Source organism: Lutra lutra, chromosome 9 (genome assembly GCF_902655055.1).
Source record: "Lutra lutra chromosome 9, mLutLut1.2, whole genome shotgun sequence".
In the NCBI taxonomy this organism is placed as follows: Eukaryota; Metazoa; Chordata; class Mammalia; order Carnivora; family Mustelidae; genus Lutra; species Lutra lutra.
In genome coordinates this window covers 39,671,051-39,688,117 of record NC_062286.1, presented here as the reverse complement: position 1 = coordinate 39,688,117, position 17,067 = coordinate 39,671,051, and the positions used below count along the sequence as shown (strand labels likewise).

At 40.5% G+C, this 17,067-nt stretch overlaps 1 protein-coding gene across 4 annotated transcripts in view; it reads left to right on the top strand.

Moving 5' to 3' along the window:
• Positions 1-17,067, top strand: part of RMND5A (required for meiotic nuclear division 5 homolog A) — a 64,008-nt gene that overhangs the window by 41,096 nt on the left and 5,845 nt on the right. For all 4 annotated transcript variants that reach the window (XM_047744898.1, XM_047744897.1, XM_047744896.1 and 1 more), the window contains exons 5-8: positions 10,989-11,155; positions 12,159-12,324; positions 14,837-14,939; positions 16,901-17,055. In XM_047744898.1, the coding sequence (XP_047600854.1) occupies positions 10,989-11,155; positions 12,159-12,324; positions 14,837-14,939; positions 16,901-17,055 (591 nt within the window). The remainder of the gene's footprint in view (positions 1-10,988; positions 11,156-12,158; positions 12,325-14,836; positions 14,940-16,900; positions 17,056-17,067) is intronic.

Sequence of the window (17,067 nt, the reverse complement as noted above, 5' to 3'; positions counted from 1 at the left end):
TAACACCTTTTCACTTTGTGCTTTTTATGTAAGATCTGTTTCTTACTGATAACTATATCTTATATATCATTTGTTTGTATGAATGTTTTCTGTTATTTGGAGCCTCAAGCAGTGCCTCTCAGGCAAAAGGAGGCCTCATTCTGTCTACTTGGTATTAACAGTGGAAACTCCTGCAAAGTAAAAATTTTTTTCAAAACTTCATTCTTTCGGGAATATTGGCATATTAAATAGTGTCAGCATGGGGAATGTAGTGGCAGTTATAGTCAACTCTTCTTGAGTGCTTATTATGTACTTAGCATTGTTCTCAGCATTTTACATGTATTAACTTATTAAATCCTCATTATAACCCTATGAAATAAGTACTCATTTTACAGAGGAGGGATCAAGGCCTGGAAGTGCTTTGTGGAAGAAAAGGATATGGAATCAAAAGGTTACATGAAAAATGCTTCACATGATGTCCCCTGAATGTTCTTCTCCAAGAGACTTTAGCACATTCCAGGGTCATCAGCAATCCTAAAGAAACTCATTTAACTTGGCCAAACTCTTGATTCCCATGTGTATTTGACCAAAGAATCCTTATTCTTGTCCCCATCCCCCCAACAACACTAAAACCCACAAAATTGGAGTTCTACAGAACCAACGTTTTGAAATGATAGCTTAATAGAAATGTCTCTTACAGCAACTCAGACTTTTCCAGTTCTTGCGCTTTACTGGTAGATACAAAGCAGGTATTTCCTCAGTATCCTTAATGTGCAAGGTATAGAGAATTCAATTCATTCAGCTTGTAGCAAAAGTTGAAAAATAGGGGACATCAGTTTGGAGAATTCTGGGTCAGATACAAGGCAGAGAGTATCTTTCAGTTGTTTGGCACCTTCTGCTGGCACATGCTGGGAGGCAGGTCCTGGAACCCTCAGGAGGGGCTGCAGCTGTTCCATAAGGCAGGCTAGGCCGTTAAGGTTTTAAGGAGGCAGGGGCCAACTATAGAAATTAGTATAGATAGAGGCCATGGAGGAACTTTGGAGAGCATTAACTATCATTTACTAGTAGTAGACAGTGGAAAGAAGGCAGAAAAGAATGGTGTTAAGGCAGAGAGAAGTGGCAGAACAGCTAATTATATACACAGATCTAGTTAGGACACAGCCTACTCTTTTGTTCCTGCCCCTTATATTTCTGAGTTTGTGTACAGATTTTTCTTCTCATCCAGATTGCATTATCTATTTTTTCAGTTCTTCTTGGCACCTAGCATGGTACATACTTAGATAGCTTATTCCATATTTCAATAAATGGTGGAATAGTTTGAAGAAGAACTTGGAACAGACATGACCCCATCCTTCATGGGTAGATAGAACTGTAAAGCCAAAAGTAACTAGTTCAATGAGAGAATAATGGTAAATTAATACAAAGAGATGGAGAAATATTAGAAGAGTAGAAACTGTCCTTGTAGACATGTGCCAGTTACTGACATTTTGAAAGTGCTCTCTATCTTCAGGAGAAGCCAGTTGGTTGCCTTCCTAAAGGTGTTTCAAAGAGTAGTATTATCTTGGTGGATTTGCCATAGCCTAGGATCTGGCTTGCAGACTTGGAAACGTGGTTTTTCAACACTGAGAAGCAGGCCCAAGGGCCTCCTAGCACTCCTGTTTGGAAAGCCTTGGTAGAATGCTCTGAGGGAATAGAAGATGACTGAATGGTTATGAGAAAGAGAGAGAGTGACGTTAAAATAATTTTTCAGAGGAGATAGAGATAATCTTGTTAGTTTAGGCCACAGAAGGATTTTAGATTAGACAGGCCATGAACGGTATCAGGCAGGCTATTGAAAAATGAGAGGACTCCCATTTCCAAGCCTAGTGATTGGTGGGTGGGGGGAGAGGGGCTAGAAATAAAAACCACAGAGGGATGTGGCATGAGCTTGCCATTGTACTGTGGTCTCTTTGTGATGTGAATGTTGGATCTTAGGAGAAGAGAATGCTTGCCAGACTTAAAGAAATTGTAGTATCAGCGAAGAAAACACAGTTTATACATGTAGAAAGGTTTTAGAAAATGAAGATGAAGGGAGCAAGCTGTGGTACCTGATCAGAGAGCCTTGACTATTACTGGAAATGAGGGTGACAGTGATTAAGCAGTTTCTGCTGTCTGTTTTCAGTTTTGGCTTCCAGTAGGTGGGCAGTCTTGCTGACTCAGGCATTTTTTTAATAGCCACATAGAACCACAGAAGAAGGAAGACTCCAATAGATACACCATTGGAGAAAAGTAATCAAAGTTTTGAACAAGTTGGATTATTTCCCAGAGTCTAAGTTTTTGTTTTTGTTCATTTTGTTTTGTTTTGCTGAGGGTGGTTGTTAATTCTGAAAAGGCAGAAGAGTTAAGTTGAGGCATACATTTTTAACTCGCTGTGCCCATTCACTAAGTGTGGTGGAGAAGGAGCTCCTGTATTAAAAAGAAGCTGATTAAAAATGGAGAGAGGTACCCAGTGGAAAGGATACAGAAGAAAGCTCAGTGGACTATAAAGGCCAAAAGGGAAGAAATACATAGGATGATAACATCATTTTCTGTTATCTATTTTGTGTTTATTGCTAGCAAAAGTTTATGTGCAGTTCTAACACAATAGGTATTCTTCAGGAGGTGTAGGGTTTATCCTGACCAAGGACTTGAGCATATTGAAAATGAGTGGGTGAACCATAACTGTAGAGGAATTGGGAATCTTCTTAAAAAGAAGGGCAAAATTGGGGCTGCCTGGGTGGCTCAGTGGGTTAAGCCTCTGCCTTCAGCTCAGGTCATGATCTCAGGGTCCTGGGATCGAGTCCCACATCAGGCTCTCTGCTAGGCAGGGAGCCTGCTTCCTCCCTTCTCTCTCTCTCTCTCTCTCTCTCTCTCTACTTGTGATCTCTCTCTGTCAAATAAATGAAATCTTTAAAAAAAAAAAAAAAAGAAGAAGAAGGGCAAAATGAAACCCAACTGTCCCTGAGGTTAAGTGTTTAAAAGAATAAGGAGCTGAAGTAGGCCAGGAATGGGAACCAAAAGGAAAAAGTCTGGAGTTTGTTTGTAAAATGCTGATCTCTTATTTAGATTGATTTAGGTTGTAAAACCTTTTGGGTTTGTGGTAGGAAATTGGCGGTAAATAAAGCATGTCATATTTAAGTACTTTTTTGCAAAAAGGTTTATTTATTTTATTTTAGAGTGTGAGTTGGGGGAGTGGGAGAGAGAATCCCAAGCCAACTCTGCACCCAGTGCAGAGCCTGACTCAGGGCTTGATCCCACAACCCTGAGATCGTGACCTTAGCCGATATCAAGAGTCAGAGATACTTAACTGACTGAGCCCATAGGTGCCCCATATTTAAGTACTTTTTATTAAAAAAACAAAAAAACAAAAAAACAAAAAACACTAATGTGTAGACCTGCGCTGACCAGTATGGCGGCCCCTTGCCTCATGCAGCTGTTAGAGACTCTTACTGGATGCTGCACTACTGAGAGGCTCAGGTTAGAAATGCGTGTGTGTTGTTTTCTTAAGTAGACCCAAAGGTGTAATACTATAGTTTGTGTTGTTTTTAAAATAGCATGTAAGAAGAACAGAGATTCACACCAGTTCTGAGGTGAGTAAAATGTTTGTAGTTCCAGTGATGGACTCAACCCATATCTGAGAAACTGCCATTTGAAAATATCTCCGAAATGAAATGTTAGCCATTCTTTTTTGGTCTCTAAAGCAAAGTTACAGGATTCTAACTCTTTTGGCTGAACTTTGATTTTTGTCATTTTTGCCGTTCTCTGAATTTTTTAAGCACTTGACTTGGTCACCAGTAACATTCAGCTAAGTCCACATCTTTGGAGTAAAGAAACGTCATTCATTTCCTGGAATTCCCTGCCCCCACCCCGAATATGCCCCTAAAGGAGACCAGAAAAAAGAATATATTTGTGAGCCTTTAAAAATGCAGTGAAAGGTTGTAGTGGAGTATCTGTGGGCATTGACAAGAGGTATTTTTATTTCATTATTACCAGAAATAGACACCAACCCAGATTGGCAAAATTATGAGAGGAGGGGGGTAAACAGATGAGACTGTCAGCTAGGTTCCTGTGGGACAACAGCTAACTGTGGAGGTGGGATCTTGTTTTAATTATTTTTGGAATAACATGGGAATTCTAAATATGGAGCTAACAATATGCCAAGTCTTTTCAGAGGCCTGGCAGTTAAGATAATTAATGCTTAATGCTTTGTGGGATAATTGTGTGGATGTGGGTTGCTTCTAACTTAGTCACCGAAGTCAGTAGTAGTGTTTTGAGGTCATTTTATGGAAGAGGCACAAAAGATCTCTTTATTAGAGAATGCAGTGAACAGAGATAATTGTGACATTAGTGACCTTCCTACAGTGTTTCTTTAAACAAGAAATAGTTCTAAAGTTGATGGTGCTCTCATTGGACACATCGGAGATTTGGGAGCAGAATTAAAAAAAAAACTGATATTATAATTCATTCGAATGTTTAGTTAACTTGTTGGTTGTGGTATCATGCTAGTTGTTTTCTTTTAAAAATTAAAAATTGGAAGTTTTCTTCTGGAAATGCCATTATCCAGAATACAACACTTTATTCCTTAATATTTTCACTAGTTTTTTATGTGTCTTGGTCATGTGTCTTCTGTTGCTTTATAGACAGCGGGTTAAGTTTTGGGAGCCAGTTACATTTCATGCTTTCCTAGTTTCCTGTGCTTGTACTATCTGGATTTGGTTAGTACCAGTTTAATTAAGCCTGTGACTGTCTTCTACCCTTTATTCCTGCTCAGCGAATCAGATACCCAAATATTCAGTGTGAACTTCTAGCTACAAAAACTTGACAAATTTTGGGACACCTGGATGGCTCAATGCATTGGTTAGGCATCTGCCTTCAGGTCAGGTCCTGAAGCTCCTGAGCAAGGAGCCTGCTTCTCCCTCTGCCTGCCAATCCCCCTGCTTGTGCTCTCTCCCTCCCTCTCTGTCAAATAAATAAATAAAACTTGACAATTTTTTGAAGAGGATTAAATGATACATGCATATCATTGTATTCCCACACAGTTGGTCCTATAAAAATCAAAAGAGCCCTGAATATTACATGCAAGTGCCCAAATAATTCTTGTATTTTAAGTATAAATTTCTTATTAAAAAACAATGACTTTGAAGAACCATTAGAGTTCATCCCTTCAGTAAATACAAATTAAGAAGCTTATTGAGTATCTGTGCTTGTCCCTGTGCTCAGTGCTTTAAACTAGCACCCTCATTTGATGCCCACAACCCTTTTGAGGTCCCCCCATTTTACAGTAAGGAAACAGATTTTATTTTATTTTTTTTATTTTATTTTTTTTTAAAGATTTCATTTATTTATTTGACAGAGAGAGAGAGAGATCACAAGTAAGCAGAGAGGCAGGCAGAGAGAGAGAAGAGGAAGCAGGCTTCCTGCCGAGCAGAGAGCCCGATGTGGGGCTCGATCCCAGGACCCTGGGATCATGACCTGAGCTGAAGGCAGAGGCTTTAACCCACTGAGCCACCCAGGCGCCCCAGGAAACAGATTTTAGAGAATTGAGTAACAGATTGCCCAAATTCATACTGCAGAGCTGAGACTGAAGTCCGTGCATAGTTGATTCTGCTAACCTGTACTCTTTATTAGTATTCCCCCTTCAAAGGAAGGGGGTGTGCCAAGATGAGCAAGCCTGAGTTCCTACCATATAGAAAACCAGAAGCTGTCCTACCAAGTAGATTGTGAGATGAGCTGTGTGAGAAGTTCAGATAAAGGACATCTAGAGTTCTGTGGATGGAGAGATTATTTAGGAATGTTTTAAAAATGTGGTAATTGAGCCTGGGCCTTGAAATTTTCAACTCTATTCTCAGCTGCTCACTTTCTGTCTGATTTTGCTTTTGTAAAAATTAACCAGCACTTACACTGGGAGGTAGAATCATTGCTTCTAATGTCATAAAGCAAACAGGTCTTCTATCTAGACTTGCTTTAATTCACCTGGACACGTCACTCTGTGGTTATGAAAGTTGCTAGATCAGGTTATCTGTATGTGTTGTGTGTGTTTTTCTTGGCCAGCGCCTCTATCCGTTCTATTCTCAGCATGGCTATTTTCCTCCTCTAATTCTTCACACCACATGACAAACGCCTCTAGATCATCCTGTTGGCCAACCATTGCTTTCTCCCTCGACACCCACCCTTTTGTTGCATAACTTCCCCTCCTGGCGTAAACCTCTTGGTTTTCCATCCGAGCTCTCTTCCTCTGAGAAAGAAAAGTGGAGGGACAGGGATCTTGGTGAGAAAAGAAAACTAATTCTTTAAGAGTGGTGCCATGGACACATGGACTTGCTCAGTTCCTCAGTCATTGCATCTCTCTCTGTTGTGCTGCTCTGGGCCTTCCTGGTGTCTAGAGAGTAAACTTCTCCCTGTGAAATGTTCTTTCTCCCCCTCTGTCTTCTCTCTTGAGCTTATAGATTTTTGTCTCTGTACAATTTCAGTATGCCTGGATTTCATTTACCACATTTGAGGTAAATAATACCAGTTCCCCCCCCACAAAAAGGTTCAGATTTCAGTTACCACAGTATATTAACTGTAAGTAATTGCATAAACTACAAAGTGTCCTCCCAGCTTTGGGGTCCACAGATCACTGCCTAAATAACAGATGTGCATCACGCTCTCAGCCAGCCACATCACTTTTTTCCAGGTCTGTCCATGATTGGTCACTGAGCACCTGTTACCCTTAGACAACAAGTGTGTAGTTGTCTTGCCTGCTCATCTCCTAGAGGTGAACCCACAATATATTATAGAAATGGATAGTTGAAAGAGGAGCTTGGTCAACAAAGATGAATTGCTAGAAGTGAAATTGAATGTGATTAGAAAGATTTGGAAAATGACAGTGGCCGGGTGAAACTAGGATGAGACGTAGGCCTACATGAAGTTATGATATAAGCCATATTGAAAAAGCCCAATGAATATAAAAACCAAGGTAGAGGCACTTTGACATTTTTTAATGTAAATTGCACAAGGAACAGAAAGCTGCCTGTGATTTGAACAGAACATTTACTACTAGTTCGGATTGAAGATTATTTAAGAAAAAAAAAAAAGGCCTCCATCAGTTTGGCTAACATTCAGATTGTGTTGAAGTTAGTTGCCTCCTTGAAAGAAAACAGTGATTACAAGGGGAGTGAAGAACTTTACTGCCAGAGGTGGTTTCATCATTTCAGAAGTCATCACGAATTGACTAATGTTTAGCTCCCTGGGGAGGCTGCTAGTGTGAATAAAAATGCTGCTGTGAAATAAAAATGCTGCTGTGAGATTCCAAAGATCAGTTAAGGCGGGTGTTATGATTGTCAAGGAAGCAGCCATCAAGAACTGAAAGAACAAAAGATACAGGATTGTGAAGTGATCAGGAAGGATATAAGGGATAGATGAACTTGCTTATAGGCGACAATTATTTTTTTTAATTATTTATTTGACAGAGATCACAAGTATGCGGAGAGGCAGGCTGAGAGAGAGAGGAGGAAGTAGGCTCCCCGCTGAGCAGAGAGCTCGATGCAGGGCTTGATCCCAGGACCCTGAGATCATGACCTGAGCCGAAGGCAGAGGCTTAACCCATTGAGCCACCCAGGCGCCCCAAGAGTGTGACTTTAAAATCCATGTTTACCTGGCCAGTTGGCTGTGGCCAATGAATTGGGGTCAGGAAAATAGTTGTGGGTACCTGGGGGTACAGTCTTGGAGTATGAGGGTAGAGGTGCCAGAACGCCAGGTTTTCTCTTAGTCTTACTTACATGTGCTTACATGTTTGAGGGGCAGAGATCCTTAGTTTAGAAGATGACACTTTTCCAGAAAGGGAGAAGCTTAGAAATCGTTAATCTAATCCCTTGCTTTGTGAGATTTAGGCTTAGTGTAATATTCAGAAGTTAAATGAAGATAATACATTGTTTAAGGATAGAAAGTCAAGAAATATGATTTAAGAAACACATGGTAACTTATGTTCTTGAATTTGGATTTTGCAGTCCTTCATAGTCCTCCAGCTCCTTTTTGTGATGAAATATCTGTTTACTTTCCTAAAATTCTCATGGTGGGGGTGGAGGTCAGGAACTAACCGTGTTAGTTTTTTCCGATTATTTTGTAGCCTTGTTTATAGCTAAATTTGAAGGTGGGTAAAAGTAAGTGATGAATTAGGAACTGCATTGTCTAAGTAAATGCCTCTGCAAGTTAAAGGGATTTCATATAGTTAGAGTTTGCAGAGCTTAAATTCATAATTCTTGGCTTGAATTACTTTTGGGAAATGTAATTTGCAATTACTCAGTAAGCTCTGATGAAAAAAGGAGGAACTTTTGTTTACTTTTGCATTTACTTAAAAATCATTACCTTCTTAATTATAAAAGTAATATATGTTCGTTGTAGAAAATTTAGAAAACATCGGACAGCATAGACTGTTAAATCACTGTCCTGGACGGCTGTTAGCTATTACTCAGCAGTGGCTGTTAGCTATTACTCAGCAGTGTGCCCTCCCGTTGTTTCTAGCCTCCTGGTGCTGCTCTGATAGTTGGTGCCCTGTTGGGTTGTCGTAGTCCATGCCATAGCAGTTGGTAAATAATGTGTGCAATCCAACTTCTCTGGAGTCATTACTGTTAAAAATTCTGGCAACTTGAAGTTAATTTTTTCTGTATATCTTAACTTTCCCCCCCTGTAATGTCATATCCTGAAAATCTATCTAGGAAAGGTGAAATAGATTTTCTTCCTCTGTGAATTGCCCATTTAAGGACTTTGCCCTTTCTTTGCTGGCTTTCACTGTTGATTAAAATTTGTAGTTACTCTATAAGCTCCCTTCTTTTGCTCTATCTTACACATGTATTTCATATCAAAAACAGAAAAAAGAAAAAGCTTGCTGCCTCTCCTTACTTGTTAGTAGGAAAACATACTCTTGCTTTTATGAATGAGAGGGAGCAGGATGAACTTTTGGTACGTAACCTGGTTTAAATGGACTTCTTGCTCCAAGTGTCTGTTGATAGATGAATGGATAAAGAAGATGTGGTATAGGGGCGCCTGGGTGGCTCAGCGGGTTGGGCCGCTGCCTTCGGCTCGGGTCATGATCTCAGCGTCCTGGGATCGAGCCCCGCATCGGGCTCTCTGCTCAGCGGAGAACCTGCTTCCTCCTCCCTCTCTGCCTGCTTGTGATCTCTCTCTGTCAAATAAATTAGTAAAAAATCTTTAAAAAAAAAAATTAAAAAAAAAAGAAGATGTGGTATATATTCATAATGGAATATTGTTCAGCCATAAAAAGAATGAATGAAATCTTGCCATGTGTGACGACATGGATGGAGCTAGAGGGTATAATGCTTTAAGTAAGTCAGAGAAACACAAATATCATGTGTTTTCACTCATGGAATTTAAGAATACAGGCAGAGGAGAAAGAAACAAACCAAAAACAGACTCTTAACTAAAGAGAGAGAACTGATGGTTACCATAGGGGGGTGGGTGGGGGGTGGGTGAATTAAGTGATGGGGATTGAGGAGGGCTCTTATCAAGATGAGCACCAGGTGATGTGGGATTGCTGAATCATTACATTGTACACATGAAACTAATATAACACTGTATGTTAACTGTACTGGAATTAAATTAAAAATAAATAAATAAACGTACTCCTTGGAACCGGAAGTCAAGAAGTTGCCTGACAAACTAGCACAGTACTTTTGGTACTGATGGTTGGTGTTGGGCATTCCTGAAAGATTGCTGCCAAAAGTACCTTGTTGGTGTCGGCAAGATTTACCCCAGAGTTGGTGTTCCAGCTTGACTGTGTTTGTGTTAGTGCCAGGCAACGATTCAAGGCTTACTTACATTTAAATAAATATTTCCAAAGTCCAGGTGATGAATATTTTTAACAATCACTTTTTTAGGTCGGAAAAGCTTCATGATTGGACTCTAAGATGTGGATACATCCATAAGTTGATCAGAATATTCATGTTGCATGTGGAACCCTTAGGGTAGGATCCTGTAAAAATACAGCTCTGTGAGGTCCAGTCCCAGCCGGCTGATCCATTATGCATAACCTGAGACATTTTACTTTCGTCATTTGTAGAAAGCTACTCCAGGTTTATATTCATACCAAGACGGGTTCCAATGGTCCTTGGTGAAATGGGTTAGGTAGGGACTGCTTGTCCAACTAAAGGTCAGATTAAAGGAGAATATGATAATAAGAGCTTCTACATCTTAGTATGTTTACAGAAATAAAGTAATGCTTCCTTACCACTTGGTTACAAAGTTGATTTTAACAGCTGGCCTGGAGTACATTTCTGCTTTAGCATCCACCTGGAGTGGTAGTCCCAGCTCAAGATTGGTTATCCCAGCTGTTTGTACTATAGAGGCCTGAGTTCCTGTACTTTAGATCATTCAGAATGGAACATTGTTCTTTCCCTCATTAGCACTGTTGGTACAAATCATTTTGGCACATATATATGTAGTTTTATGTGCCTGAAAGCAAAAATCTGGGCTGAAAGCAACCTTGAGGCAAATACCAGTGTTTGCTGTTTTTAATCTCAAAGTGTAGCACAAAATGTTGCACCCAACAAAAGTCTAAAAATAGATGGTTCCCATTCGGAGTCTTGTGATCCATTTATAACTATGCCAAGTTTAACAGGAAAAGAGTAGTGGATATGGGCAATTGAGTAGTAGTGAATCTCATGGCTAACACCTGCTTCAAAGTGTGCCCTTGTATAGTGCCAGAAATACCGTGTGACTCATCAGAGTCAGTTTTGTCTTCGTGTAAAACCTTACTAAATATGTAACTGTCATCTGACTTAATAATTTTTTCTTGATTTTACTGGCTGAAGTGCCTCTTTGGGTGTAGTTCTGTTTATTTTCTTTACAAGTCTCTGGGCTGGGGGTTGATAATTACCACCGATTTCCACAAGATGGCACACCAAACCCTTTTATTATATTGCTAGGTTTCAAAGAATTTTTAATACTTGCCTATGCTCTTAATTGCATTAAAATCTTTTCTGCTTTTTCTTTAGATGGGCAGTTTCAAACCGAGAAATGCTTATAGCCCAAAACAGCTCCTTGGAATTTAAACTACACAGACTGTATTTTATTAGCTTATTAATGGGTGGAACTACAAATCAGCGAGAAGCATTACAATATGCTAAAAATTTTCAGCCATTTGCCCTAAATCATCAGAAAGGTGAGTCTGCAGTCAGATGTTTTTGATATTTGCTTTTGTGTTTGGATGTAGAGCCCAACCCAGGGCCTGAACTCACAACCCTGAGATCAAGACCTGAGCTGAAATCGAGTCAGACTGAGCCACCCAGGGACCCTGAATGTTTTTGATATTTGGAACAGACCTATAGCCACTACTGGGATTTAGTTTATCTTAAGGAGATGTGATACGTATTTGCTAATGAACTGAAACAATTGTAGATGATAATCACTTTGGAAAAAGGTCTGATGGGACCTAGAACAAAAAAAAAAATGTAAAACATTGATGCCTCTTGGATAAAAGAGACATTGCATTTTTGGGATTCCATATGTAAAAGATATGAGAAAGAGCAGGATTACCCCCCCATGCTGCTGTTACTGCCCCCACAAAGTGTCTGAGGGTGCACCAGGGTGGCACCAAGGACACTGAGCGCCAGTGTGGGAATACTGGTCTTCTGACCAGTTCTATGGCCAGAGATCAGTGTGGCCTCCTTTATGACATCAGTTTTACTGCTCTAGACAATGGTGGTTATACTGTGCTCTGTATAAGAATAAAGTAACTTGAGGGGCGCCTGGGTGGCTCAGTTGGTTAAGCGACTGCCTTCAGCTGGGGTTATGATCCCAGGGTCCTGGGATTGAGCTCCACAACGGGCTCCCTGCTCAGTGGGGAGCCTGCTTCTCCCTCTCTCTCTGCTGCTCTGCCTGCTTGTGCTCTCTCACTCTCTGTCAAGTAAATAAATAAAATCTTAAAAAAAAGAAAAAAACAATAAAGTAACTTGAGGTTCATATTAAGTGCTTTGTTTTCTTCCCCTTTCTCTCTTTGAAGGGAGAAACCCAGCTTAAGGACGAGAATTTTAAAAAGACATCATTAATGATTTAGGCTCTGTCAGTTGGGGGAATTTTGCCTTTCTCAGCCTCCTACCCCCCAAGCCAGCCCCTGTTTCAGGTGTGATCATTCGCACTTAAAAATTGCTGCTGTTTTTGCGTAGACATTCAGGTTTTGATGGGAAGCCTTGTGTACCTGAGACAAGGGATTGAGAACTCACCGTATGTTCACCTACTTGATGCAAACCAGTGGGCTGACATCTGCGACATCTTCACACGGGATGCCTGTGCCCTCCTGGGACTCTCGGTGGAGTCTCCGCTCAGCGTCAGGTATGCAGATTGGTCGTGCTCTTGGAATACGCATTGCTTTGTGTTGGTTTTCCTTAATTTCTTGTCTAGTTCTTGATGTTAAACCTGAAGAGAACATTTGTCTTTATGAGGAAGAGTATAGTTGGTATTTCAAGAGATCATCACAGTTGGCAGGGAAACAGTTTCAGAGCAGTGTGATCCATGAACCTCTGGTTGTCCCTGAGATCCTTTTCCACTGTGTTGACATTTGCAAAGATGCTGCAGAAATAATAGTGGTTTGAACTGCTTGCGCCTTAGCCAGATCAGTGCAGTGGTCCCAAAGTCCAGAAGGACTCGCTGTATTCCTCACACATTGTACTCTGCCACACACTTGCATTTGAAGACACACTAGCTTTACTTAACACTGTTCTTTAAAAAATGATTGGTTTTATTACATCCTGACCTTTAAGTACACATCTTTTTTTTTTTTAAAGATTTTATTTATTTATTATAGTCTGTGTTACAAAGTGGGAAGTTCTCATAAAGCCCTTCAAGCCAAAGTATCATGCTTATCTTAGAAAACACCTGTATGTGGGGCACCTGGTGGCTCAGTGGGTTAAAGACTCTGCCTTCATCTCAGGTCATGATCCAATGGTCTTGGGATCGAGCCCCGCATAGGGCTCTCTGCTCAGCAGGGAGCCTGCTTCCCTGCCCACCCCTCCCCCCACCCCCGCCTGCCTCTCTGCCTACTTGTGATCTCTATCTATCAAGAATAAATAAAATCTTAAAAAAAAAAAAATCTTTAAAAAAAAGAAAACACCGGTATGTTTTTTGAGTTTTATGAGCCAATAAACTAGTTTTGCTTTTTTTTTTTTTTAATGAAAGAGTTCTTACTTGAAAGAATCACTAAAAGATAAACCAGGGTTAATTACACTTGGGTTTTGGGCAGATATTTTTCCACATGTAGGAAGAGAATCATGTCAAGGAAAGCAACTGTCTTTTTGTATCTTTTAAATTCATGAGTTTAAGCTACAAAAGAAATTTTGGGAAACTTGTACCTGCCACTGTGGGCTTGATAGCTTCCCAATACTTTGCTGATGAAATTGGTGATATTATGAATTTGGGTTTTGGGATTGTATAATGAAATGTGTTAACACTTAGAAGATCTTAATTCACTGAGATCTTACAAAGTCACACATGAGTAGAAGATTCATTCACAGTATGAGACAGCCAACTGGAGTTTTATGTGGCAAGGTACAGAAAGATTCGATGATAAGGCTTCAGATTCCACTTTGCAAATAACCTTAAGAAACTCTTCCTTGTTGAGTTTTGGTGTGGCATTAAAGGGGAAATATCACAATTATCTGAAAGGCAATTAAATGACCATATATCTGTTTAAAGCTAGATTTTCCTTTCCCGTTTACTTCAATCGAAAGAGCACACTGCGGCAGATTGCGGAAGAGCTAGGAATCCATCTGTCTTCTATCAAGCTAGGCATTAAAGAGATTTGTTAAAAATGTAAAGCAGTGCCAGTCTTCTCACAAATTTATTTTTGGTTTGGAAAATATAGAAGTTTTGGGGGGGGTAAGAATGTTACTTAAAACGTAATATATTTATTATTTTAAATGAGTTGATATTTTTGAAAATTTCTTGATTATAATTCCTAGTATAATAATGGTAGCTATAACCCACAAAAACAAGTGTCTTTTGAAGATTCTTAATATCTAAGCATGTAAGTGGGTCCTGAAGCCAAGAAGTTTATGAGCCTGTTTTAAGAAAATAACTTCTTTAGCTCTCTCCTATTTATTTAATTCCTCAAGTGTTTTCAAATCCCCGCTATGTACCAAGTATTTTGTGGGCTCCAGAGATGGGTAAGGTGCAGTCTGCGTCCCACAGGCTGTTCCACCTGAGCATAGGGGACACTGAGGCAGTTAATTTTACACTGTGTGACCAGCCGTAGGCCAGGTCCCAGGGGGAACATATTGTGACGTGGTGGAGACTGACGTGCAGGGGTTTAGGATCGGCCCCAGTAGGGAAATAAAAGCAGCAGGATTGGGCAGAGGGTCAATTGAACTGTGATGCCCCCTCCCTGGAGAGCTCTGGAGCTATGGTGGGCCTGTGGAATTATCCCCAGTTGGGGCAACAGAGCTGGGCTTGTGTGTCCTCACGCAGAGCAGTCATCACATGTGACCCTGGTCAGGTGGCTTGCTTCAAGTGACAACGGTCCTGAAGAGGGGCTCCGCTGAGAGTTGGCTGCCAGTGCTTCCAGATCTGAGAAATGAGCACTTCTGCCCTGGACAGGGCTATCCTAGTCTGTGTGCAAAAACAGTGTCAGAAAGTCATTCATGACTGATAAGCAGAGCCTGTTGAATCTGGTGGTTTTGTAAAATGTAAAGCTTTTTTTTTGGGTGCTAATTCAGCAAAGCAGAGGGCCCTGTGCCGTGTCTAATGGCCAGGGCCCTCGGCACATGGAGTCTGGAGGGACTGACATTTCCTGGGACCAGGGTGTCTGCCACCTGGCCTGGCACTGACACGTCCTCTTCTGCTCTCCCAGTTTCTCAGCAGGTTGTGTGGCGCTGCCGGCTTTAATTAATATCAAAGCTGTGATTGAACAGAGGCAGTGCACTGGAGTTTGGAACCAGAAAGATGAATTGCCCGTGAGTTACACTTCCTATCGGTTGTTTATTTTCTCCTGCCATTAGAAGGACTTGGATGTTAAGTAAGAGTTTAAAATGCTTGTTTTGCCTTTTAACCAGAGAGCAGCATTGTAGCTGTTCAGCCAGGATTCGTTTACGTGTAGACATGATTAAACAATAGAAATGGGAAGCCAGTACATTTTGGAAGCACTGAGTTTGCTTTTTTTAAAATTCTGACTTGGGAAAAAAATAATAAAACGTTGACTTAGAGTGGCAGTGCACGCCCGTGAAGGAAGACCTCCCGGGTGTGTGGGGGATGTATACTATAGCTTGCAAATGTGTTCTCCAGTGTAGTGGACAGACCACTCACACTGGGATTCTTTTAAAATATAAAAGCAGTGAGGTCAGTTGATTAAATTTAGTTTTGTCTTAGGCATTGATATTTGTGAGATTATGGATTTGTTATTAAATTTGTTATGGATTTGTTATTAAAATAGCACATATTTGTTATTAAAATAGCACATAACTGTTAAAGGTTATCCGTGGGACACCTGCAGTCGTTAGTGGCCTTCCTGTGCTTGTGTGTCCACTGCTGCTCATGGAACAGACCATGATTTTAAACATCAGCTCGGATCAGTTGCCAACTCTACTACTTCTCTTAACAGTAGTTGGTCCATCTTTAAAATGGGGACCATCCTTCTCTTTATGGGACTATTAAAGACTAGAAATAACATTGATATGCTTAGGATAACATGGGACACATAGTAGGTACTCCAGTTTTGCTGCCATAGTAGTCATGACACAGAGTGACAAAGGTCACTGCATGTGAGTTTCCACCAGACCTCTGACAGTAGGCACTGAAACTGCCTAGAATTCTCATCCCTGTCGTGGTTATGTCAGAGATCCTAATAGGCTATATGTGCATTGGGTTTTTTGCTTCTTTTCTGCCACACCTGTGCACAGGTTTATCTGCAGTTACCTTCCAGCTGGTAACTGTCATTTGGTTGCCCCAGCTTCTCATTGAAGATCTGGTTTGATTGAAGACACAGGTGCATTCCCAGTGCTGGGTGTGGGCAGGATACTGGCAGCACCCCTGCTTCATGGCTGCTTATTTGAACAAGTGAAAAGAACTTGAGCCTTCACTTGCTTTGCTGAAGCAGGTGCCTGCAAGTCTGGCAGTTTCCCAGCTACATTACGGGCATCTCTGACATTTGGCACTGGCATGGAGCACACTAAAATCTGAATTCACTTATAAAGCGTGTGTGTCAGGGTAGTAAGGCAATGGGAGGTGATGATCTGGCCATTTTTTCTCAGGATTATTCTGTTACACTTTGTCAGCGTTCTTGAAAGAGTCTGGGTAATAGACTTTATATTGATACAACCATTTTAGAAGGAAAGGAAACAAAGAACTGACATTAATAGAGCTTTTGTTTGTTTTGTTCTCTGTGAAGGGTAATAATTGATACACCTGCCTTGGCTCTGAAGGACAGATTGTGAAAGGTCTTCCTGAACTTGAGCTTCAAGTTCTTGTTTCAGCTGGTTTCTCTGGACCATTAAACACAAAACATGAGAAACTCAGATCTGAAAGTTTACACAAAAGTAAACCTTGTCTAGTCTGCCTTTAAAGGAATTACTATTACACTGAATTTTTATTACCTAGCTAAGTGTGCTACAAAACAGGATTTCTGGTGGGTTTTGCTCTTAGGGTATATCCTGACACGTTTTCAAGAGTGTTTGACTTCTAGAGCATTGTCTTCCCTTTGACTCCTCAAACATGAGCATTTGGTTTAAAAAGTAGTGTTATATATAATTTTGAAGGTTAATTAAGATTATGAAGTAAAACTTGGATCCCTAAGACTACCCTTCTTTGAGGTAAGAGTGCTTAAAAAGTTAATTCAGATGAGTAGACTGATGTTTTTGCTGCCCAGTGCATATTAATATGTTTTCTGAAATATAACTTGAGGCTTTTTACTGTTTTTAAGATTGAAGTGGACCTTGGTAAAAAGTGCTGGTATCACTCTATATTTGCCTGTCCCATTCTTCGTCAGCAAACAACAGATAACAATCCACCCATGAAATTGGTCTGTGGTCATATTATATCAAGAGATGCCCTGAATAAAATGTTTAATGGTAGCAAGTAAGTGTCTGA